The sequence below is a fragment of the Symphalangus syndactylus genome, chromosome X (assembly GCF_028878055.3).
Source record: "Symphalangus syndactylus isolate Jambi chromosome X, NHGRI_mSymSyn1-v2.1_pri, whole genome shotgun sequence".
NCBI classification, from domain to species: domain Eukaryota; kingdom Metazoa; phylum Chordata; class Mammalia; order Primates; family Hylobatidae; genus Symphalangus; species Symphalangus syndactylus.
Genome location: NC_072447.2, coordinates 45,738,806 through 45,765,629, shown reverse-complemented (window position 1 = coordinate 45,765,629; position 26,824 = coordinate 45,738,806). Strand labels below are relative to the sequence as shown.

General features: G+C 36.5%; 1 protein-coding gene across 4 annotated transcripts in view; it reads left to right on the top strand.

Moving 5' to 3' along the window:
- DMD (dystrophin) overlaps positions 1-26,824 on the top strand; it is a 2,284,432-nt gene that overhangs the window by 1,720,490 nt on the left and 537,118 nt on the right. For all 4 annotated transcript variants that reach the window (XM_063634262.1, XM_063634265.1, XM_063634264.1 and 1 more), the window contains exon 54: positions 6,465-6,619. In XM_063634262.1, the coding sequence (XP_063490332.1) occupies positions 6,465-6,619 (155 nt within the window). The remainder of the gene's footprint in view (positions 1-6,464; positions 6,620-26,824) is intronic.

Sequence of the window (26,824 nt, the reverse complement as noted above, 5' to 3'; positions counted from 1 at the left end):
AAGCCCATATTGCCTTTCATGAGTTTACAGCTTGGGTGGGGTGGCACTTCTTCACGCCGCAGGTTGATTGGGGTCGCTCTGCTCCATATGTCACTCATTCTCCTCCTGATATGAGTAGGCTAGTCCAGATCATGTTTGTCTTAAGGTGATGGAGAAGTGCAAAAGGGATAGCCACACTGCATAAATACATTGCAAGCCTCTGCTTGTGTTACTTCTATTAATATCCCACTGGGATTAGGCAAAGCAAGTCACATGACCAAGCTCAATGTCAAGGGCATGCTGTCTTTTGTAGGAAGAATTTCAAAGTTACTTAGCAAAGGGCATGGATACAGGGAGAGGTAAAGAATTGGGGCCAGTAATTCAATTTGCCATAGTGACTTCTGTCAGAATAGTTTTAGTGGAATGATGATGGCAGAAGCCTGATTTTCATGAATTGGAGAGTGGCAGGAATGTAATCAAGTTGAGATAATGAGTGAATATCTGCCTTCTAAAGAGTGACTGTGAAAGGAAAGAAAATGATAGAGTGCAGATTATTGTTGTTGTTGTTTAAAGATGAGAGAGACACTCATGTTTGAAGTCTCTAGAGAAGGTCCCCGCAGAGAGGCAAGAAGTTGGAACACACAAAGAGAGAGGGAGTATGTGGAGGAGGATCCCAGAATAGATGGGTGCCCAGATGGTGAAATCAACTTCCAATAGCAGAAAAGTCGCCTCTTCCTCTGAGACTAGAGAGAAGGATGCAAGATGTAAAGTCTGATATTTCATGAAATGTATGTTTGATATATTAAATTACCCCCTGTGGAATTGTAGGTAGGATCATTTACTGTGAGATTTCTTTCAGTTTGTGTTGTCAGGAATTAGTCTGTAAACCACATTCGATATTTCAAACAGAGGAAATTCAATACAGAGGACTGGCTGCTCCATAGGAATGAAGGAGCTGACAAACCCAGCAGAGGACAGTGAGGCAACCCGGAGTTTAGCAACTTCAGGAAACTATTACCACCTCAAGGGTTGGGGGAACCAACAATTTTTACCAAAGCCCAGAAACCAGAACCATCGGGTGCTAATTCAACCACTGTAAGGTCTGCACAGCAGGTAATGGAATTACAGAGGGAGCAGCTGTTCAGTGGGAAATGGAGACAAAGGAGATACTGCCAAGACAGAGAGAGAAGGGGGATAACTCTCGTTTCACCCTTTCTCGTGCTCTTCTATCTCCCACTAGTGCGTCTCATGACTTAACCTAGTTAGAAGCCAGCTAGCAAGAAATCCCAGGAAATTCTGACCTCCTATGGAAGTTAGTACATCTCAATACTGAGTGAAGTAGGAAATGAGTAGAGAATGGATCTAAGAGCCAACGATTTCTTAGTGGTTAGCTAACAGAGCTAAATTTTTCCATGAATCCCTTGGTTCATGAATGTAAATACAGTATCCAAGGAAAAATAACAAATCCAACATGTAGAACTTTTTGTTCATAAACATATTAGGATCCTGTTTTACAATTTTCCAAGCAATTGCTTGATTTTGACACTTCAGGACAAGCCAGAGGCATGGTCAGAGCAAGTAACCCCATCCTAGTTTACAGATGACAAAACTGGGACTTACAAGGTTAATGACTTCCTTAAGATCAAACTGCAAAACAATGGACAAGCAAAACTTCCTGGGAAGATGTCCTTTCATTACTCTGCACTGCCTTTCTTGAAGTTCCTTTGAGACACAGTCATTAAAAATTTAAATAATAGTTCATCCGGAACAAACATTTATTTTACTTGTAGGTGAATATCACAAAACACATTTTAAAAGGAAATTTAACCAATATTCAACCTTAAAATTTTAATGATAGAGCTATGCACTTGCTTTTATCTTCCAAGTTAAAGGGAGAATTTTAGAGTTGCAGCGTTTCTAGACAATGTCTATAAAACAGCCAGCTACTTGCTTTGCATTCAGAAGGGGCTCACGCTGTGGGGAATACAGTTTGACTCATTAAAATTAGTAGTAGATGTACTAGCAGTAGTAATAATGATGATGATAATGATGATGATGATGATGCTAATGATTAATATTTATTTAATCCTTTGGGCATGCCAGGCACCTTTGTAAATGTTCTCCCTGAATTCTCTAAGTTAACCCACCCAATCGTATTTCCACATAAATACTGTTAATGTTCTCATTTAGCAAAGGAGGAAACTGAGGCACCGAAAAGATAATTAACTTTCCCGTTTGCCACTAAGTGATCACGCCAGGGTTCAAACCCAGCAGGCTCATTGTATTGCTCAGGCTTTTAGCTACTGTTTCTCTTCCTCCTCTCTTTTCTACCATGTAGGGTCAATATCACTAAAATAAGTTCTTGCAAATAAAAAAAAATTGAGAGAAGACAAACAATTAAAGTAGAAAAAAATACTCAAAATTCTTGAAATTAATTCAGGTTGTCTCATAGTCCACAATCACTTTTTCTGCCTAAAATACTGTGAATATATATCAAGCACATAGTGCAGTAGCAGCATAATGGGTATGAATATGAAAAATTTCTTTCCTGGTTGGGGAAACAATCTTTTGGGGATTTAGCATTTTATATTCTTCATAGAAAACACACACACACACACATATATATAAAGGCAATCTTTTTTTATAAGCTAGTGCTCAGAGTATTTTAAATTTCTTCACACACCATGATCACCACACAAGCAATTCCCTGTGGTGTACACCATTGTAAATGGAATTCAGAAAGAGAAAAGGGTGTGTGTGAAGTCTATTGTATTTTTGAATTTACACTCCTTCTGAGGTCTGGAGTTATCCCAGTAGTAAATTTCACAGCAGTAGGCAAAGCTGGTCAAGGTCATGGTTCCTAGTGTGAATGACACTTGGGTAAAGCCCAAGGTGGGCGGGCAGAATATTATCGTAGGAGAAAGGGAAAACATCCTGTTGTGGGGAATGTCTTTAAGAAGGGAGAAAAAAAAAAAAGGCTATCTTTGAGAACCTTTGTGTTTATATAAGGGCCTGAGCCCCCTCAATGTCAGTCAAGGTCAGTGGGGGTTTTCCTTTTTAATCCTACATCCTCACAAAACCTGGGCAGTTTTCAGTGAGGGTTAGCACTCAGTCAAGATTTCCTTAGGTATAACAGTCCTAACTTCCGCTGTGAATACAGTTTTGCAGAAAAATACATGGCACGCGTATTTCTACCTTTCAAGCATTAAAGTACATCAAAAAGTTCTGGTTTGACATCAAGCCTCACTCTTTACTACCTTGTTTAGTAGGAAATCTCTCATTTAACTCTAGCTTACTATTTCAGAGATTTTGGAAAATTCTAGGATATGTTATAATTTATAATTTTAGGCGTTTTTATGGTCTATTGATTATGTTTTTAGATTCATTGGCACCTTCTGCATTTTATGTTTTTTAATTTTAACAGCTTTATTGAAGTGTAATTGATATACAAAAACTGCATAAAATTATATGGGCTAGAACATGTGCATATACCCATGAAACCATCCAAATAGTATAACCTCCTATATCTAGACTTTTCAAATAGGAACCTATGACTGATGGGTGGATTCCAAGATTATTTAACTTGCTTGAGTAAAATAAATGATTTTAATTATGTATTTACTAAAAATTTTGTTTTTATTTTGTATTCCTGAGCTTTTACATATATGCTCTGATATTGGTCCATCATAAGTAGTTTGTTAACAATTCAGTCTTTTATAAAAGGAATTCACTTGAAAAAAGGTAACCAAGTTATTGGTCTCAGTTTTGTGGATGTTTATGCTATTAATTAGAGATTTAATAGATGAGAGATAATAAGCTCTTCTTTTAAAATGCAGATAGCACCCTCTGGATACTAAGGGCCAATTACATGTTCTTTCATATCTTGGAATACATTACTTTTATCACTTTAGGTTTGGCTTAAGTAAGGAGGAGAAGGAAAGAAGTGGTAATTTTGTACCCTAGGAAGTTTCTAGAAAAGGCAAGCCTTTGGCAGAAGTTCCCTCAGAAGGGCTTTCAAATAGTGTGAGGATCTGAAAAGTGGAAAATAGAAACTGTAATGCTTGATAAAAGGAGTATGGAAGAAAAGGCAGGCATTCCACGAGGATAAATGTTAATTGTTTTGTAATAGCAGCAACTATGCTCTGTGCCTTTAGACACTGTCCTCTGCTTTCATAGCAAAAGTCAGTGATATTGGCATTAGGTTCTTGGTAATAGTTTGGTAATCTGGATCTATTTGCTATATGCAGTAAATACTATTATTTAGTTTGATTCTAGGATGTTTTAGTTAACTGAGAAATTATATTATATATAGATTGTATATGTTCAATAGGAGTTCACCAAACACTGCAATTATGCTAGGAATACTGTTTGATTTTTATTCTGTAAATATCATACTAATGCAAAAGAACAAATATTAAAACAAAAATGATTTTTGTCCTCAGAAGCATTATTTTCAATCTCTTCCATTTCATGTTCAGCTCATGATTATGTATTCTTAGAGATGAACACAGTGTAGTTAAAAATTGTGTTCTGGGCCAGGTGCGGTGGCTCAAGCCTGTAATCCCAGCACTTTGGGAGGCCGAGGTGGGCGGATCACGAGGTCAGGAGATCGAGACCACGGTGAAACCCCATCTCTACTAAAAATACAAAAAAAAAAATTAGCCGGGCGCGGTGGCGGGCGCCTGTAGTCCCAGCTACTCAGGAGGCTGAGGCAGGAGAATGGCGTGAACCCGGGAGGCGGAGCTTGCAGTGAGCCGAGATTGTGCCACTGCACTCCAGCCTGGGCGACAGAGTGAGACTCCGTCTCAAAAAAAAAAATTGTGTTCTGTTTCTTACGCAAGAAAATTGTGTTCTTTTTACAGTGATTACTGTGCACATTTGCTACATATTGGACCATTGGAATGACGTATTATGTTCTTTTAATGTCCCTGCATTAAACGTTGACATTGTTTCTCTTCTTGTTTTTTTTTTTTGTTTTTTTTTTTTTTTGAGATGGAGTTTCGCTCTGTCGCCCAGGCTGGAGTGCAGTGGCGCGATCTTGGCTCACTGCAACTTCCGCCTCCCAGGTTCAAGCAATTCTCTGCCTCAGCCTCCGGAGTAGCTGGGATTACAGGAGCCTGCCAGCACGCCCGGCTAATTTTTATATTTTTAGTAGAGACGGTGTTTCACCATCTTGGCCAGACTGGTCTTGAACTCCTGACCTCGTGATCCACCCGCCTTGGCCTCCCTAAGTGCTGGGATTACAGGCATGAGCCACCACAACCCGGCCTGTTTACCATTTTTTTACTGCTTTGGTTAATGAAGATTTTAAGTCATACAGTATATTGATCTTCTTTTGAAGATTTTATTAGGATAAAGTACCAAAAGGGAGATTACTGAGTCAATGGGAATAAGCATTTGTATGTCACTTGGTATCTATTGCCAAATTGTCCTAACAGATACTGTCCCCAGCAGTAATACATGAATGTGCTAGTTTTACTCGTCTTTTCAGCTTTGGATTTTATTTTTTGTTAATTTAATTGGTGTCCAATTGTACCTTTTCAATTTAATACTCTATTTTTTATTACTTGAAAGTTAACTGTTTTTCTTTTTAAATAAAATCATCCTACTCTTTCTCTTGTTTGAACTACCTGTTCCTATTCCTCTGTCCATTTATCAATGACTTAACCCACCCTGTTGAATTTGATATAACTATCTTAACAATTAGTATTATCTTAATGCTTAGAAGCCTCCTCTCTGCACTTGCAGAAATGTTTAATGGAAATTTCAGGTTGATATGCTTCGAGATAAAACCTACCATTAATCGACTTCTTTCTCTGAAATATGTTTCAAGTGATGAGATAGCAAGTTTGAAAACACTGAATTGCCAAAGACAAACAACGAAGAAAATGTAGGTGATTTGGTTTAGTAAGATTCTTGTATTTTGACTTTTATTCTAATTTTAAAATAGGATATTCTAAAAGTATTTTGATCCTTCAAAAAAGGTCATAGCTAGAATAACAGTACTATTCTTTTGTTGTTCAATATTTTCTGTATGCAGGTTTAGTTGAACGCCAGTAGATGGCACTAATTACATAAACAATTCAACAAGTTAATGAAGAGGGAAAGAAATGTATGAGTTTTTTTTTTTGGTTCAAATGTTATATGTCACATATTCAACAGTTATATATGAGCTTATTTTTGTAGTTTTTTTCTCTTGTGATAAAAACAATTAAGCCCACTTTATTGCCAATTAATTGCTACTAAGTTGAAATACTTGATACTGGTTATTGCTCAAGATGCTGCATTTGAAAAGTTTGTCCTGAAAGGTGGGTTACCTTATACTGTCGTGATTGACTAAATCATACGGTAGGTTAAAAGCAATCTAATATATGTATTCTGACCTGAGGATTCAGAAGCTGTTTATGAAGTATTTTAAGACACTCCAACTAGAGATTTCATAAAAAAAAATTGACATTCATTCTCTTTCTCATAAAAATCTATAGCAGTTGGCCAAAGACCTCCGCCAGTGGCAGATAAATGTAGATGTGGCAAATGACTTGGCCCTGAAACTTCTCCGGGATTATTCTGCAGATGATACCAGAAAAGTCCACATGATAACAGAGAATATCAATGCCTCTTGGGGAAGCATTCATAAAAGGTATGAATTACATTATTTCTAAAACTACTGTTGGCTGTAATAATGGGGTGGTGAAACTGGATGGACCATGAAGATTTGTTTTTCCAATCCAGCTAAACTGGATCTTGGGAGGGTTCAAGACGATAAATACCAACTAAACTCACGGACTTGGCTCAGACTTCTATTTTTAAAATGAGGAACATAAGATCTCATTTGTCCACTGTCACAAAAGTAGTGACATAACCAAGAGATTAAACAAAAAGCAAAATACTTATTTATAGCTAGAAGAGCCGTGTCTCAGTCTACTTTGATAACTCTATCCCAAGAAATATCTTTCTATCTCATCATGGCACACACTGCCTTACCTGTTATCTGATAAATAAGTCACTTTGGGATTTATGATGGAGTTATAGCTGTCCGTGGTATCATCCTCGTATCTCACTCCACACACCCAATGGGAAAATTTGTGGATGACAATATGACTCATCACTTCATTTCCCATTATATATCAATGGAAATTAATAGCGCTTATAGACAGTATCTCCTCAAACTAAGCCTTGTATCCTTATTATACCTCTCTTGATCTTTAGTGCTTTTTTCACTAGCATTTATTGCAATCGTAAATAAAAATATGAATTATGTAACTAATTGTTAAATATTTGTCCTTTAAATTAATCTAAATGCCATGAGGGCAGAGATTTTGTCTTTATTATTTGATACATCCCCAGGTCCTGAACCACGTGATATAATAGGGAGCTAGCAAATGTTTTTTGAATGATAACTCCCTTTGCAGAATGTACAATTACCTTGTGCAAGCTGAAAAAATAGTACCTGTACAATATGAGGAAGACCACGGTGAAAAATAATTGAGTTCCAAAATATGACATCAATTACTGAAAAAATAAGCTCGGTGATTTTTAACAGGAAGTAAAAGTCACCATTGGGGCCAAAACAGATTTTGAACTAAGAGGAGGAAGTCTTAGGAGAAATGAGGTAATGATATATGGAAATTAAGAGACCAACTAAATTTTGAAACTGAGCTGGACATTAGAGAGGAAAAACTCCTGTGAAACTGAATTTAAGCTAGTGTCCCTGGGGAATAGAGCAACTCTAATCCTGAATTCCAGACAGTAGGTGTATAGATGGAAAAGACCATGGAAAAGAAGATTCAACCTAAAGTTGGGAAGTTTTAATTGGAGCCCTATGAAAAAGACCCTGGTGGAGAAAGGGCAAACTTGAATATGGAACTGATATTTGGAAAAATTCTCATAGTAACTACTTTTTCTCAATGACAAGGCTTGGACTGTCTTCTCAAAATACAGATCTTGTATGTGTTCAATTAAACAGGGACAGATTAGGTTCAGGAAGAATTATTCACATGGAATCAATTGGTATCAGAGAGTCAACCCTTAGATCTTAGTGGGAAATAGCTGCTTCTCAAAGAGAAGTCTTTTTGGGAAAGCAAATTAAAGTCAGAGATTAATTTGATGAGTTTAGGGAATATAAACTAAGGAGCCAAGAAAAAAGCTTGCTCATGGCATGAAAGTAGAGCTTCAGGACACTGATCTATTCTATCTATACTACTCTTTCTGAAAGACCCCTCTCTTCATTCTCATGCTCCTTGATGGCCCAAGAAACTCTCAGTTTTTTAAAAATTGTTTTATTAAGGTCTTTGGATTCTTCATGGAAATGACTTCCAGTTTATATTTTTTGGCTTGGTTCCAAAAAGCTATCAGCTAAGGAATGCACATAGTTACTTCCCCTATGGGTAAAGTAAACTGGAATTTTAGAAACCAACTCACGTTTTTCGCCTGTACAGAATCTGCAATTCACCAAGCTGCTTCTGACTCATGTCTATAAAGTTCTTCCCTGTTCTTTTCTCACTTCACATGTACTCTTTGCAAGAATTCATCCACTTGTGTAGTTTCAGTCTGTTGATGACTACCCATCTATAATTCCAGCTGAGAATTATCTTTTGAGTTTTAGACATGTAGATCTTACTGCTTTCTTTCGATGTTAATGTCCCATAGGAAGTTCACATTGAAGAGGTCCAAAGCTAAACTCATCTTTGCCTTCTTCCAATCTCTTTTTCCAAAGGCAACCTACTTCTATTGTCCTTGTCTTAGTCCTTTTTGTGCTTCTGTAACAAAATACCACAGACTGGGTAATTTATAATGAACAGGGATTTGTTGGCTCATAGTTCTGGAAGCTGGGAAGTCCAAGATCAAGGGGCTGGAATCTGGTAAGGGCCTTCTTGTTGTGTCATGATGGAAGGTGGAAGAGCAAAAGAGAGAAAAAATGGGGCCAAACTTGTCCTTATATGAAACTCACTCCCACAATAATGATGCTAATCCATTCATGAGGGCAGAGCCTTCATGTCCTAATCACCTCTTAAAGGTCACACTTACTACTGTTGCAATGGCAGTTAAATTTTACCATAAGTTTGGGAAGGGACAAACAGTTAAACCATAGCATTCTGCCCCTTTTTCCCCAAAATTCATGTTCTTCTCAAAGACGAAATACATTCATTTCATCCCCAAAGCCCCAAAAATCTTATTTCAGCATAAACTCAAAAGTGCAATCTAATATAAATTAGATACGGGTGAGACTCAAGGCACAATTCATCCTGAGGCAAATTCCCTTCCATCTCTGAGCCTGCAAAATCAAATCAAGTTCATCCCCTCACCCCCTACCCTTCCCAGCATCAGGTAACCACCAGTCACAGAAAGTTTTATTGATAGTTCTGCTCTACATCATCTTTGTCTGTCTTCACTTTAGCTATTTATCCTTGCGTTCCATTATTGGAACACTAATCATGTGGGAATTATTTATATTCTACTGTTCAAGGTCATCACCAAGGTCTGATTGCAAAAATTCAAAAAATTGCAAGCTTAGGCATAAATGGGTTAAGCGGTTTAGGGTACATTTATAATAATTATTTACTATACTACTTCAAAAAACTTATTGCCTCTATTTATAAACAAAAAGCGTTGTCTCTACACAGTGGCTTGTTGTAATGCATTTACTTGTTTCTGCCTGATTTTTTCTATTTATACATTTTCTTTTTTATTTTTATTTTTTTATTTTTTTTAACTTTTAAGTTCAGGGGTACATGTGCAGGTTTGTTACATAGGTAAACTTATGTCATGGGGATTTGTTGTACAGATTATTTCATCACCTAGGTATTAATCCTGGTACCCATTAGTTGATTTTCCTGATCCTCTCACTCCTCCCACCCTCCACACTGCAATAGTCCCTAGCATGTGTTGTTCCCCTCTATGTGTCCATGTGTTTTCATCATTTAGCTCCCATTTATAAGTGAGAACATTTGGTTTTTTTGTTTTTTGTTCCTGTATTAGTTTGATAAGGACAACGGCCTCCAGCTCCATCCATGTCCCTGCAAAGAACATGATCTCATTCTTTTTTATGGCTACATAGTATTCCATGGTATTTGTGTTGGTCTCAAAAACTACAACTATGACAGGATGGCATTTTCACTTTTGTTGTCATATTAAACTCATCTTAAAAAGGAAAGATTAATAATATCAATATTTGGATTATGGAGAAAAGGTATCTCATATCTTTGAAAAAGTTCTGTAACTATAGCTTTTTAGGTAGGATGGATTCTGTGGACAGCGTTCTGATTACATCATTTCTCAGAGTTCTGGTTAGACACCATTTTACTATGGAACACTAATGCATTGCCTGCACTGAGACTTTCAGTCATATGGAGAAAACTAGGCAAAATTTTCATACACTTGGAAGAATATTTAAATTAGTAATAAAATCTTTAGTTTTAAACTGTTGAATGTTAAATAAGATATAAAATGTACTTGAAAGAAATTTGCTTTGATATCAGATACTGCCATGTTGTAGTTTCAAGACATAATAAAAAAGTAAACTAATGTTTATATTTTGCTGTTTAAGTTTATTAATACATCAGATGAGTCTTCAAATTCTACAGTGGCTTTTGATACGATCATTTTAAATAGCCATTTATGCTTAAAAGGAACTAATCTATTTATGGAAAAAAGAGAAGGCTGCTTCTCAACTAAACTGTACAGTTTAGAAACCCAGATCTGAACATAGATTATTGTTGTGACCTATGTAGGAAAATAGTCTGTTTTCCTTATCATAGTCCTTATAGAGTCCATGTTAACATATAAAGCCAGAAATGTGAGCCTCTGCAAGTTCATTTCTTTGTTTTCAGTCTCTGTGAATAGATATGAATTTGTGAATAAGATAATATTAGATGTGATATTACAAATTATTGTGAGAAGCCTCTAAGGATTAGATTTCAAGGACTGCCATCTGGCTGATGACTTTATGATGACACTGTCATGAGATTTCATTTCCTTATTTCTATTCCAGGATCACTCTTTAAACAAGAAATAAGCATTAACTCTGATTTGTCTGCTTGTAGTTGTATGAGGGCTTCCACAACTGCCAACTAGCCAGGTGCAAACTCATCAAGCAGAGATGGCCCTTGCATCAGAGGGTTAAACATGCCTAGAAGTTCCTTAGCTAAGCTCCCAGATACTAAAAAATCCCTCTAGGTTCTAAGAAAGATTCAGCATGTACACGTGTGTGCATGTATGTGTGTACATATATGCATATACGTGTATATGCATATGCATGCATATACGTGTATATGCATATGCATGCATATACATACAAACACATTTTCTTCCATAATATAACATCTCAGTATTCTCTGTTCTTTCTAGTAATTTTTTATATTTTAATGATCAAAATTAATAGTTGATCATCTGAAAAAATTTTGACCTGTTTTCTCCATCTTTGACAACCTTGAAGGCACTTGTAAGTCACTCTTTGCTTCTCTATTCCTAGGTCCTTTCTCCTCTTCACTTCATTGAAACAAGAAAAGAGAAAACAATTGAGCCCTATTTTGTGTGTAGCAAGGAGCTACTCTAGTTAAACACTAGATCTCTTTTACATTCTCTAACATGTTGTTTTAGTAATTATTCTACTTTCTTTTTCTGGGATATTCAGTTTCTTCTTTCTTTTTGCCCCTCCCCTTTAGCAGACCAACATACTCAAGTCTCCCTCATCCTAAAATAACTTTTTCAGTATATCATTTTTTTTCTATCCAGCTGTACTTGCTTCTGCTTACTATATCATTTTTTAGGCAGTAGTTGGCATTACTGTTTCCTGTACTTTAGCTACTAGTTATACTTTGACCCACTCCAGTCTCACTTCCCCAACACCACCACTTTATGAAAACAAGGACTTACTAAGATCATCAGGGACTTTGTAATAGCTAATTAGTGTGTTTTAATTCATCCATCTTCTTGACTATATTTTAACATTGATCCTGTTGGTCAACTCTGCTAGTCAAAACTTTATCCTCCTTGGTTCCCAGAACAATACTATCTTGAAAATCTCTTATTTATCTAATCATATAATAATTGTGAGGTGCTTGGCACAATGCCTAGTGTGTAGTAAGAACTCAGTAAAATATCATCTGCCATCAACATCATAAAAATTAATTTACTTACTCAACAAATACTTTTGTATGAAGTTTGTGCTAGGTAGGCCCAGTAATTGGTACTTGGTATAGAGCAATGAAAAGCCCTACCCTCATAAGGCTTATATTCTTGGAAGCAGAAGTTGGAAGACAGACATTGACAAGTAAAAATTAAATACATGATGTGTCAGATGGTCATACACACAATGTGGAAGAATAAAGAGGAAAACAAGTGGAGAGAGAGAGAGAGAAGTGGAAGAGGAGTGCTGCCATGAAAATGTGGTAATCAAAAAAGGTCTTACTGAAAAGGTGGCATTTAAGCAAATGCTAAAGGACCTGAGGATGTGGGCCATGTGTATAACTGGGGGGAAAAAAGTAGTCCAGGAGGGTCCTAATAAGTGAAAATGCCCCAAAGCAGGAATATTCTTGGCATGTTGAAGGAACCTTCAAAGGGAGATCAGTTAGGCAGAAAAGGATCAAGCGAGCAGGAAGGTAGTTGACAATAAATTTAGAGGGGTAACTGACATCTGATTATATTGGCCTTTTAGGCCTATGGACTTTAGCTTTTAATCTGAATGAGATGGGAGTTATTGGAGGGTTTCGAATGGAGGAGTGACATGTTTTGTCTTATCTGGCTCCTCTGTTATAATAGACTAAACAGAAGTAATGAGACCATAGGAAACTGTTGTCATAATTCAGTCAAGAGATGACTGTGGCTGGGATCAGAATGGGAGAGGTGAATGTGGTGAGGAGTGGTTGGATTCTACTATATTTTGAGTACAGAGCACAACAGATTTTATAATAGAATAAATTTAGGTGTGAGAGAATGAGTCAAGAAGACTCAAGAAATTTTAGCCTGAGCATCGGAAAGACGGGGTCATCATTTACTGAGATGGGGAAGCCTCCAGGAGTAACATATTTTGGGAGGAAGATGTGGATATGTTACATTTGAAATGCCTATTACACATCTAGGAGGAGACGTGTGGAGTAGATAGCTGGATATACAAATCTTAAGTTATGGGGAGTAGCTCAAGATACAAAGTTGGGAGTTGTAACAATGATCAGTGCAAGTTCTCTTTCTTCAATGCAATTTTAAATGTTGATGTTCCATTCTTTTTTTTTTTTTTTTTTTTTTTGAGACAGAGTCTCGCTCTGTCGCCCAGGCTGGAGTGCAGTGGCGCGATCTCGGCTCACTGCAAGCTCCGCCTCCCAGGTTCACGCCATTCTCCTGCCTCAGCCTCTCCGAGTAGCTGGGTCTACAGGCGCCCGCCACCACGCCCGGCTAATTTTTTGTATCTTTAGTAGAGACGGGGTTTCACCGTGGTCTCGATCTCCTGACCTCGTGATCCGCCCGCCTCGGCCTCCCAAAGTGCTGGGATTACAAGCATGAGCCACCATGCCCGGCCTGATGTTCCATTCTTAATTGTCTCTCCTCTTTCTCTCTGCACATTTTGAGTAGCTTTGTCTGTTGGCTTCAGTTAACATTAAGACTCCCCAGTGTCAACTTCCATCTTACACTCTTCTCCTGATCTCCAGAACTGTACTTTCTGCCACCTAACGTACATTACCACCTGCATATGCTACAGGCTCCAAAATGTGTCAAGTAGAATGCATTATCTTGCCCCTAAAAGAAAGTTAAATTTTCTGTGTTTTCAGTGTAGTGTAATTGTCTAACTTAATTGTCTCTGAAACTGGAAGTCTAAGAATTACCTTCTACCTTTCTCTTGATCTCTCTTTCCCAATCTACTGACACAGGTATTAAATTGGCTTCCAAATTCTGTGAATTCTACTTCAAAAACTGGTCTAGAAACAATTCCCTCTCTTTATCCCTATTGTCACCTCATCCTAAAGGCTCTTCATCCTTTGTAGATTTCTGGGAGATTGTAACCAACTTTTCTCTGTTCTGCCAGTTATCAAGTCTTTATACTCATTTGACATTCACACCAGCCTTGGATCTGTCTTCCTTAAAATGAATCTTCTTGCTTCCCTTTGATTCAAGTGCTTTTTTTTTCCCTCCTGAGACTTGATGCATGATATTTACATGTATGACATGTTTCCAAAAGCATTCTCAATTTTTTCTGAAAGTAAAAACAAATGAAAAAGTAAAACTTTTCCTGGGAAGAAAAGCAAATAGTGTTATACATTTTTGCTTGTTCATTTGTTTGTGTATTTAGGAGAGGGACAAGCATTTGAACTTCATAAGAGTCTTAAATGCTGTATCTACAGATACCGTCCCTTGGCAATACAATTTTAGAGTTCCTTTTCTGGAACTACTTTAGGACTGTTTTATGATCCTCAGCAGACTGTTATATTATTTTATAGCCATACCTTGTATTTGCTGAGTAATTGTACTCAATAATTGTTTGTAAATTGAGTGAAACAATTCATCAGATGTTGGGCACTGAATGGCTTTGGATTATTTCCAAAAATTTAAAGGATAAAGATTTGCTGCCTTCAAAGCTATGTACAAAAATATGATAGAATGCTAGCAGGATATTTGTTTAAAATACAACCTTTATTACATTGCGGGCTGCTCATAATATATATGTGGCACATTTTATTTAAAATATTAAAGTTCCTGGTGGGACATGTCCCCATAATCCCAGCACTTTGGGAGGCCGAGGTGGGGGTGGGAGGATCACTAGAGGCCAAGGGTTTGAGACCAGCCTGGGCAACATAGTGAGATACCATTTCTACAAAACATAAAAAAAAAAAAAAACCAAGTTTGTACTCCCAGCTACTTGGGAAGCTGAGGCAAGAGGATTTCTTGAACCTAGGAGTTCAGTTCAAGGCTGCAGTGAGCTTTCATCATGCCAGTGTACTCCAGCCTGGGTGACATAGTGAGACTCCATCTCTTAAAATTAAATTACCCTATTTTAAATTCCTCTTATGCAAAATATACCTTCTAGTCCATTTTAAGGACTGAGAGGATTTGGTATGTTAAAAAATTCAATCCATTATCAACTCCTTTAGGTACACTTAGCAGTATGAAAAAGTGTCTTTCGGCTCTTCAGGAGAGAGTCATATGTATAGTTACAAGACAATCCCATTTTTATGTTGCTGAGACCCAAATCTTCCCAACTGATTACAAAGCATAAGAACTCTTTGGAGGTTTAAGTGAGCTGAGATTGTGCCACTGCACTACAGCCTGGGCGACAGAGCAAGAGTTTGTCTCAAAAAAAAAAAAAAAATTCTCTGCATTGTACAATAGGATAATGTAACATCTATTATGTGAAATCTTGGGGCTCCGGGCCAGGGAGTGTCATGATCCATATGGATCTAAAAGGCTCATAGTGGTAACAGCCTGCTTCATTTTATGTCGTCTCCTTTCAAGTAATTAGAATGTTTCTAGCTTGCAGGGATTGCACACAAAGGGAGACATTTGGAACCATGTCATTGGTGATTTACTGGTGTGGAAAATTACCTGGTGATGTAGCCAAGTAGCCATTTTCATTCTAACCCAGTCCTACAGTCCTGAACTGGGCTGAACCAGCGCACCAAAATATATGCTTAGAAATGCTCCTATGTATCAGTTGTCCCAGGAAAAACAATGGTATTATAGAAAACTTACCACTGTTTCCTAATAAAAAATTATAGGATACCAACAGACTTGTTTTTTTGTTCATAAATTTAATATTACAGTATCAAATATTAAAGCAAATGGGAGAAAGTTTTTCTTATTTGGTTTAATTGAATCACTAATGTTAGCTGCAATACCCATTATGTTACTTTTCAATTATATTTATATTTTCATTTTATTTCTATCTGTATCATTCTCAGAAAGACTTCTTTAAAACATTCAGTAAAAATAGAATTTAGGTAGATTTATTTTTAGAAAGTTGAGTTTTTTTTAATAAATGAATATAATCATCACTTGACTTAATTTTTATCTGTACAATTCTAGAAATCTTAGAGTTTTGGGATCCTTTGGCTTTATTCAGTATATAATAGGGATCTGTTTCTATAAATCATTAATTCAAATGATTTCTTATATTAAAAATGTTTGGACATATAGGTATTAATGAGTTTTATGAAATCTAATCTTTCCAATTCCCCCCTAAAAAGGGATGTCATTTAATCAGTTCTAGGTTGTGATCAATAACAGATTTTTTTTTTCTGCAGCCCTCTTTCACCCAGTAGGGAAACCTGGTGTCATCCTTGACTAATTGCAGCAAAGAGCCTGGCTCAGGTCCTTTGTCTTATACAGAGTGTTTATAGACTCTTGAGCCCAGCAGAATCTGAACTCCTGGCTACTGCTACCTACTTCCCAGCCCAGGCCCCAAAAGCCCTATGTCTACAGCCCCGTGCACCACTGTGTGTTTTTGTGGCATTTCTGAAACACAGAGCTACTTAACTTGTTTCTAAGCCCAGATTGTGCCTTTTTGATTTTCTATTTTGGTATTTTATCTACCGTTTTTCTGTGTTTGGATGTTTCGCCTATATTTTGAAATAACTTCTTTCCTTTAGTACCAGTGATTCTTATTGTAGAAACTATCAAAAATTTACAAATAAAGAAAGAATCATTCTCAACATTCTTAGCAGTTCCTTCTATCATATTTTTGCAAATATATTTTTGCTTATTTTTATTTTACTTACTCCCTGTTTATTAACAGTTAAAAGCATTTTCAGATAGTTTTATTTTTTCATTTAAAAAATTCTTACCACATTTTTATTAGGAAAGAAATGGACAGGTGTTATCTTTTCAATAAAAAACATGGGGGAAATAATTTCTTGAAGTACATGGTGACATTCTTCCAGCCAATGTTTTATACTGTGGTCATTCTGTCTGTCATCAGTATTCATAGAAAGAGATGAAAATTATTTAAATTAACTAGGAAATCAGTTCCCCATTCAAAGCAGTGGTTGTGTGTTTCAAATATCTTCTAATAGTCAGTTTCACACTTAGCTTTATCAAATTCCTAATTATGATACTCATTACATCACTCTGTGTCCAGTCAGTGTGTTTATGCCACAGAGCAATTAAAGCAAATCAGGTGAACTAAATTCAATCACCTTTGTAGATAATAACCTATGTTGCTTAAACCTATGGCCACTCATACAATTATTGATGGATTGTCTTTTTCTTTTATATTGCCAGTATTTTAAATGTCCTAGTGAAATTGGGTTAGCTGTTGAACTTCAACTTTATCACAACCTCTTTTTTAAAATGTATAAATGAAAAAACCCTCCATGAAATGACCAAATACAGTTTTCATGCTGGGACAAATTAGATGAATAATAATCATAAATTCATAATGATTATTTATGATTTTATGTTTTTATAGTGAGATATGTTTTATTGAAATGTGTTATATAAGTGATACTTAAGTTTCCTATTAAAATAGAAATGCTAAAATGGTATTGTTCTCTGTAGCTGTCAGTCTAGCTGTTGACCTCTGCTTAAACAGAACTGTTGTTCCATCCCAAATCTGCAACTCTGAGGCCTATGCTTCCTTCACTACTGTCTAATGGATACCTATCAATTTGGAAGGAGGTTTCTGGCAGCTGTTCCCAGTAATCTAATCTCAGCTCTGTCCTTTTCAATATTTTCATCAGTGGCTTGGATGAAGACATAGTTAACATTCTTATCAAATTTGCCAATGCCACAAAGCAGGGAGAAATAGCAAATATAGCAGACAAGAGTATCAGGAGCCAAAAAGTTTTCAACAAATTGGACGGGTAGGCTGAATATTGAAAGATGTAATGTAAATGCAAGGTGCTACGTGTGGGTTCAAAAGAAACATAAAACACAAAACCCACCTAACTAAGACTGGGCTCCCTGGAAATAGACTAAGATAGAGAGTTGTGTGCAAAAGGTTTGTTGAGGAGTGTTCCCATGAGATACATGTGTAAGGTTGTGAGATAGGCAAGATTGCACAGACGAAGAAGTGCAGTGAAGCCTGCAGTGTGTTGCGGCCTCATCAGATTTTCAGGGGAGTTCTGGAAATTGCAGGGCCCTTTAGACACGCTGAATTGAAGCAAGGGATCTGGACCTTTGTAACCCGATACTATACAGTTAATGGTCCTGGGTCACCCCATGGGAGAGGGCAGACTGGAGTAAGAACTTTACCTATAGCTGAAGGCAATTTCCAGGGAGGGAGGGAGCTGTGAGCTGTTAGTAGTAGTCAATACTCCAACCAGCTAGGGCATGAGGTCATGGCAGAGCATCAGTGTACCCACTACCGCAGTGTTACCCAGAGTATGGTCCTCTGACTAGCCGCATTGGTATCACCTATGAGCTCACTAGAAATTTAAATTTGTAGGTCCTATCCCATCCAACTAAATCAGAATCTCTGGGGATGGGACTTGGGGAACTTTTAACAAGCTTTCAGGCCTCCAAGTTATTTCTATGCATATTAAAGTTTGAGAACCACTGCCTACACCAACCAAAAACATTCCAAATATGGAGATAACATAGAGTTTTTAGCAACAATAATCTCCTTCTGTTTCTCTTCTTTCTTTACACACACACACACACACACACACACACAATGTGACAGAACAGTGGGAAAGGAAAGCCAAAGGGGATCTTAGGCTGAATAAATTTAAGCCTATAACCTAGTCCTAAGAACATATATTTCAGCTTCATAGAGAGAGGAATATTGTTACAAAGCTGTCCAAAGATGGAACAGCCTGCCTTGTAAAGTTGTAGAAGTATTCAGGAACAGGTTGGTGATACCTTGGTGGTTGTGTGGTATAGCATCCTGATCTTCACATACTCATCATCTAGAGTGGGAGTTTTCTTTTCCCAAATGGGGTTTTGGCAGAACTGGTTCCATTGTATCTTAATAAGTAATAACTCAAGAAAGAGTTCTCTGGATGAAAAAAATGATTAGGTAATATCAAATTAAATCAAAGCAAACAGACTTCTTTCCTGTAGGAGTAATCAGACCCTTTATTACAGTGCATGCTTGATGAATCAACAAAGTGTGTGTATTTATGAAAGTATGGGGGGAAAGGATAATCTATATAGTATGCATCCCTTCTAAAAGTTTGACCATGAAAACAATTTCTCAAGAATCTTATACAACACTATAGTATCTGGTCCAATTCTGTGTGTAGCACATGCACTCAGTAAGTGTTTGTAAGATAGATAGCATAGCATATAGGCCAGGCCACTGAATGGAAATCATCTCACTGTGAGTTACCTGAATAGTATTCTCTAGTGCCATTAGCTCAATTCTTCACGGTAGGCATGAGCCTATACATTTGCCATACTAACCAAGGGAATTTATGTTACGTGAATTTGGACTCTTTCAGACATTTTTTTCTATGAGTCCTCCAAGGCTGTTATTCTTACCTCATATTCTGTTAGAAGTTTAAGGACTTTTTTCTGGGAATATCGATTAATTAGCTAGCTAGCTAGAGACAGAGAGAGGATAGAGATTGATTCTCTGGCAGAGCCTATTTGAATCATATTGAATCTTTTTTTGTCCTGAGACTTCCCACAAGGAGGATGGAGGAGAAACTATTTAGAAATCCACAGAAGTAATCAGGGATATCTTCAGTAAAAGAAGCTATACTTAATAAAGTCTCTATTTTAGCAGATAGCAATCAACAATAGAGGCAATAGACAATAGAGTCTATTAAAATTGCTGGGGTCTGCTAATACGTTTTCCTTTTCCCTGAAACAAATGCCATTAACCCTCCTTGACACTCTGTCTTCATCAACATTTTAATAGAATGGAACTAACTCATAATTTTGAGGATTTTTTTTTTCCCACACAAAACCTATAAACCACACCACGCCAATGATTACTTTTAGCCTAGTTGCTAGGTTGCTGCTGGTCACAGTAAAACATCCTGACAGGTAGGCAATTCCAGAAGCCCAGCCAAGCACTTGGTGTGTGTGAAGAAACCGCCATACACTTCTCATGTAGAGAACCCATAACTCTTAGCAACTATTCCTGGTGGACGGACCTGGTCTACTCTAAAAAGAGGCCAAGGTTCTTTAATAGTGCAGTTGCAAGAACCAGAATTGAAAGTCAAAATTCTAGCAAGATTTTGCAGACTTCTTGGCAAACCAGTGGCTTGGGGCTCATTCTTGACTTCAAGTCCTTAATTGATAATGGTAGGACAGCTTGCTTGGGCTGGGTTCTGCTCCCTGGGATATGCGCTGTTTGCCAAATGAGTAGCAGGTGGACAGACATCTTTACAATTTGCTGGCCCGTATTCTAAATGAACGTGACATTTTATAGGTCTGAGTTAACCTATGAAGTCACCAACTTCAATATCAAAATATTTATAACTGAGATAAGGATACTGAGGCACAGAGAGTCTGTGACTTTCCTAAGCTCAAAACACCAGTTTGTGTTAATTCTGACACAGAAATTCTTGTATTTGCTATCAGTCTCCTTTTTCTTTGTGTGTGTGTGTTTTTACATTGCAGCGTCATTTATATGATGTTAGGTTCTGTAATTTTTTGAGAATTTTCTCACATAGAGTGATGTGTTACTTTTTAATATTTCAAATAGCTCTAGTAAGTCTTTTCTACTTTTATTAGCATATTAACATACTGGCTCTAAGAGGGCATCTCACCACATCTTTGCCATTCTTCCTGGAAAGGCAAGTTTCTCTCCATCTTCTTTTTTGTATTCCAAAGTTTTGCCAAAGTTTGCTTTTCAAAATGGGTTACGTGGCAGAGCTTTATTATTCTAACTTTGAAAGTAGAAGTCAGAATCAGACAGTGGCAGTTATATATGCACTACTTTGATTACTATATAATGAAAGTATCTATGGTGAAAATACTGATACTGACATATATTTGCCATTTTATAATTAAGTGCTTCAGTAAAAATTAAGCACTCACTCTTTGCCAGATACTGCAATAGATATCGAGCACAGTGAACAAAATTCTCCATATACATATATATGAGTCTACATTCTATGAAAGTATAATGTTTTTCTGAGAAAAGGCATAATATTCTATTAATATCAGCTTTTCCTTCTTCCACCATATATTGAAATAATTCTGCATACTGTTATAATTTAATGGGAGAATCTAGAGAATTCTATATTTGCTTTCACTGCATTGATGAACTAAGATTTTTAAAAAATGTATTCTTCATGGAACTACTTTTCCATATTTACCTAATATTATTCTTATATCATTTGAACATATATTTCACTAACAAAACAAATGTGCAATGCTATTAGTTCTAACATCAAAATTACACACTTTAATTTTTATCATATTATTTTTCATGCAGATTAAAATAATTATAGCCGCATCACATGTTGCAAGTTTTAAGAGCTACTTTAAAAATATATGCTTCAGGAAAGACATGATTAGATGGGGAAATGGATGATGTTCATATTTTCAAATGAAAAATTTAAAAAAAGTGCCTATCACGAACACTGAATTTTTACATGTATTATCAACTACTAATTTATCTACAAGAAATACCATTTTTCCCTACAAAAACTCTTGACAATAATTATTAAACTTAGTCCTGGAACCTGCTAATATAATCGGACAAATGTTGTCAATAAGAAAGTGAAAAAGAAAACATATACAGTTTATCAAACTATAAAGTATAGTTTATCAAACTATAAAGTATAGTTTATCAAACTATAAAGTATAGTTTATCAAACTATAAAGTATAGTTTATCAAAACCAATTTTTCCTATTGACAACATTTATCCAGGAAGGAAAATGGATGAGTGAAATGAACAATGGTCTCTAAGAGAGGTGGGAGATAGCAATAAATTCAGACCACGTTTCCTGACATTACAGCAGGGAAGTAAAAGAGCTAGAGTCAACTCTAGAAAGTTACTTGGGGGAACTAATGATTCCCTGTAAACCTGTAACGTTTTTGAAATTTAATTCAACAATTTGATTTACACCACGAAGCGAACAGATAGTCAGATCAAAATCGGAAGAACAATTGTCTGAATGGCATTCATTTTTCCTAGATGTGCTGTCTCATCCTGTGTCAATTAAACTTTCAGGTGATCTTCAAACATATTTCCAAGTAAAATGTATTGCAGTTATCCTATAAACTGGCCTCTTCCCCAGCACTGCTTTTGCTGTGGTCAGCTTTATTTCTTTGGGCTCACAAAACTGATAGAGCAAAATAAGGAAAACGGAACACTGGATTAAAATAAATTAATTCCCATTCTGTGACTAACTAAAAAAAATGATAACTATGCTTCTGTGAGCATTAATAAGGAAATGAATAAGGAAATGACCAAATTGTTCAGCGGACAACTTGTATGGGATTTTTAAGTATTGTGTCATCATCAATGTTGTCAATTAGCATATACTTTGAAATCAACTAAAGCAAATCAGTTGACTAATCATTAAGGGTCTTTTTAAATGACAACATCTAAACAGCAAATGTTTTATTTTGGAAAATCATGACAGCACAAGAATGAGCCAGATGTTTTACAACATGATATCCATAATTTAAAGTATGTAGTAGTCACTCAAAGGATTTCTATTTCAGTTTCCTTATGATTTGGCTAAGCTAGAATTTGGAAAAACACTTTAAGGTAATATGAGAAACAGCAAAATTCAATATGTGGATTTTTCCACTAAAGCTTATTTCTGATTATTTTTTACAAACTTTACTAGGTATATGTTAACTTCATGACACAGCAGTGGACCGTAGTTTTAATAAAATGTGAATGTATACTCTTTTCTCAATAATATTAAAGAATGTTGACTTTCGTGAGGATATTTTTATTTTTCTAAACAATAAGAACTCTCAAAGATTTAATTTCTCTGACAACAGAAGATGTGAATTTTGTTTTCTAAAGGAGAACAGAATCTATAGAAATGTTGCTCATAGTACTCAGATTGTTGACTAATCTTAAAGGAGAAACCGTCAATTAATTTACCGAGAAGTATTAACATTATCTTTTTCTTTGATTATGCACATCCACAAAGATTTGGGGCAAAATCCACTTAAATGATATTATACATAATAGATGAGTATTCATATGTTGTAAGAGTCCTGGCTTCTTTCCTGCAAAATTATTAAAACTTGGATCAGAAACCAATTAAAAATGCATTCTAATTCCCAAATGTATGTAACTGTACTATAAGAAAAATAAATATTTCTTCTTGAGGGATATCCATGAGTTAAGGATATTCATAACATGGTATCTTGTAGGAAATGTTAATCTTTGGGTGAAAAGGGATGTTTGGGAATAACAAGACTCAAAGAGATGTTGCACTTACTCACTTTTCTCTGATTTGTTATTTCTGTCATTTCCCCAGTGCTCCTGTCCTCAACTTTGCCTCTCTCCTTGTTCCTTTTTTTTTTTTTTTTTTTTTTTTTTTTTGAGACGGAGTCTCGCTCTGTTGCCCAGGCTGTAGTGCAGTGGTGTGATCTCGACTCATTGCAACCTCTGCCTCCTGGGTTCAAGCAATTCTCTGCCTCAGCCTCCCGAGTGGCTGGGATTACAGGCACCCACCACCACGCCCTGCTAATTTTTTTGTATTTTTAGTAGAGACAAGGTTTCACCATCTTGGCCAGGCTGGTCTTGAACTCCTGACCTCGTGATCCACCCACCTTGGCCTCCCAAAGTGCTGGGATTACAGGCGTGAGCCACCACGGCTGGCCCCTCATTCCTTTTTATCTCTACCTCTGCCTCAATGGTATTTCTCTATTGCTGTTAGCATTTGCTTTCCGTGAGCTCTTGCGTGCTGTCAGCTTCTATACATGTTCCTGTTCACATGTTTTCCTATCCCCAGTGGTTACAACATGTCTTCTATCTCAGCCCACTCTAGAATTGTCTTACTTTTCCAAGTCTCCTGCTCCTCAGTATTTTTCCCACTTTTCTAGATTCATGTTTTCCCATCTGCATATTTCTCTTCCATGTCTGCACTGTCATCCACTTAGAAGATAGCACATAAGGACACTGTTACCTGGGCAAATCTTCAGCACATCCACCATGAAGTATGGTTACCTTGTCACTTTCCGTTTTTCCCATAGTGTGTGCAAACTGCCCTCATCTGCATAGAAAGGTATCATAATTGAGGAAACAAAATGCACAAAAATGTCCTTGGTTATTCCACCCCTCAGAAATATAGGAGAGAAATAATTTTGAACCAGATACACAGAATAACACTATGTCACATGGACATGGAGTTATCGTGTTAGCATATTATTGGAAAATATTTCCTAGGACCTTGACGTTTATTCACTTTTTGTTTTCAAATTACATGTACCTATCTATTAGTTGCAAATTATTTTAATGCACCATTTACCAAAGAAAGGCCGTTTCTTCTGAAAGCTTTCATTTGACAAGTAACTTGTAAAAATATTCACATTGTGTATTTATTTTCCCCTTCTAGTCCAAACTCTAGTTATCTTAAACTTTGTGCAGTTTTAAAAAATCATAACAAAAAAAAGCTTCCTCATTGTCATTCTTGTCAAAACAGGTTTACCAGACTTAGGTAAACTTAAAATAGTTAGTGTAAAAGTTAAAAAGCTGATTTGCTCCTTCCAGCGTGTTTGTTGCCTTTTTGCCACAGGAAAATTGTAAATGTAAACGTATTCCCTAGGAGATGAGCTGGGCTGCAATTTTCAGCTAATTGGGAGAAGCAGCCCTGAGTTGAGCACTGTCAGGCTGATTTGAGTCTTAAGATATGATGATGATTATTGTGTCAAATGTAATCAAGAATGTGGGCTCTGAACTGACTCAAGGGCTGGCTGTTTTTAATTCAGGTTCGTATATGAAGTAGACCTCTGGTTCACCGATAGTCACAGCTGGTTGTAGAAGAGAGCAATTTTTAAAATGCTATTTCATTCTCTGTGGAGCTGTAGGGATCAGAGATTGGATGCACAGGGAGGGGACACATCCTCATTCTCTCCTGAAAAATTCTATTAATTTTCAGTATAATAAACTTTATCTTGAGATTCCCCAGTGTCTCTGTATCGGTGGTTTTCAAACTTCTCAGACCCAGTGCCACCCCTCTTTTCTTTTTTAAATAGCAAATACTTTGTAATACCTTCTTTACTATTATAAGCCAAAATATGTAGACAACATACCCTACTTCTACAGGCAAGAGTTTAAATGATGCCCTGACTCTATTTTAAAGAGAAATAAGAGTCATTTATAATAAAATAATATGTGTTTTAGTATGCAGTTATTCAGGCAGGATCACACTGGAACACAAGTGAAGTTTTTAGATCACGAGACTATGAATGCAGTATGAACAAATGCAGAATGACACCATTGTGTTGTATGGAGACTCAAATACCATGAGGGGCATTGGTCATCCATAGTGTAACTTTCCAAAATGCTGAACAACTCTTGGCAAAATTCCTAACACCATGAAATAAATTTTTTCTTGGATTGTTGTGGCAGTTAGTTTCATGGCTGAAAAATTCAGTGTCTTAAAACCGTGAGAAAAATACGTTTACATGTAAAATTGAGTTACGTTCCAGGTTTCGGTGTTTATAAACAGGGTTTCCACATACATGCATGTCCAGTGGGATATTCCAAAGTGCTGTCAGACTTGGGAGAGTTCTTTGTTGTACTAGAAGTCTACCATCTTCATTCCCTCTCCACAGAATGCAATTATAGTGACACTCTTCAATCACTGTGATAGTCAAATGTCCTCCCTCAATTTCTAGAATGCCTCTTTTTTGTGGTCTGTATAATTTGGTTAAATATCTTTCCAGACAAAAACTGATTTGTGAATTAATGAAATAGCAGTATTTTCGGAGCACCTAACCTATTTCTGAGTGATACAGTTGCCATTTTTACAAGACTAAATGAAATTACCATTTCAGACCTGCCAGATTGTCTAGCCCAATCTTTTAAAATTCTGTGATTATCACTGCAATTATAATCTATTTTCACCACTTGAATGGCACGATCTCTATAAAAGGGTGGTGATAACACTCATCTATTCTCCTTCCCCTCACACAGCTGTATCAATCGCCCTCTAACCAGTTGTTGATAAATGCAGTTAAATTTTATGTAAAAATTATAAGAGATATTATTGTAGCTGTCCAAGACATTTAAAATGCTAAATGCAACTTATGTGGAGGCTATAAGAGAAATATGAACCCATTTATTGAAGAGATTCGCTAATTTAGTAAAACAACACAGATATACCTGCATACAGGGATAAATCCGTATTGTCTAAATTATTGAGATAAAATAATATTTTACATTGAAAAACTTTTAGACAAGTAGGTAAGTAAAATGCAGCAGTCTATTTGCATTTCATCTGGGCATTTGACAAAGTCTTTCATTATATTCTTGTGAATAAGTTGGAGAAATACTGGCTAGATGCAAGATAAATTGGATGGCTCACAAGCCACTTCATGATTTCACGCAAAGGATGTCGATTAATAGACCAGTGTCAGGTGGTGATGGAAGATCTCTGGTGCCATGTCAGAAGCTTCTGTTCTCAACCCTGACACACTGGATGTTTCTGACAGAACATGAGTAGAACTACAGAGAGGCCCATCAAACCTATAGGTGATAAAAAGCAGGGAGGGCAGGAGTATTTTGGGTGACAGAAGCCAAATGGGTGTCTGGACAGGATGAGTTTTAAGGCACTTTTGGTACTTTATGTCTGAAGACCAGGATCAAACTTACAGGCAATCTGAACATTTGCCAAAATAATGGGTTAATTTTGACAGAAGTTATTATTTGTATGCTGTCTATTTCTTTAATATACCTAAAAAATATTGAAATAACATTTTTTGCAGGCACTCATTTTGAAAATTCAGAAAAAAAAATGTTAACTTTCGTGGAAGAGTAACAGAAAC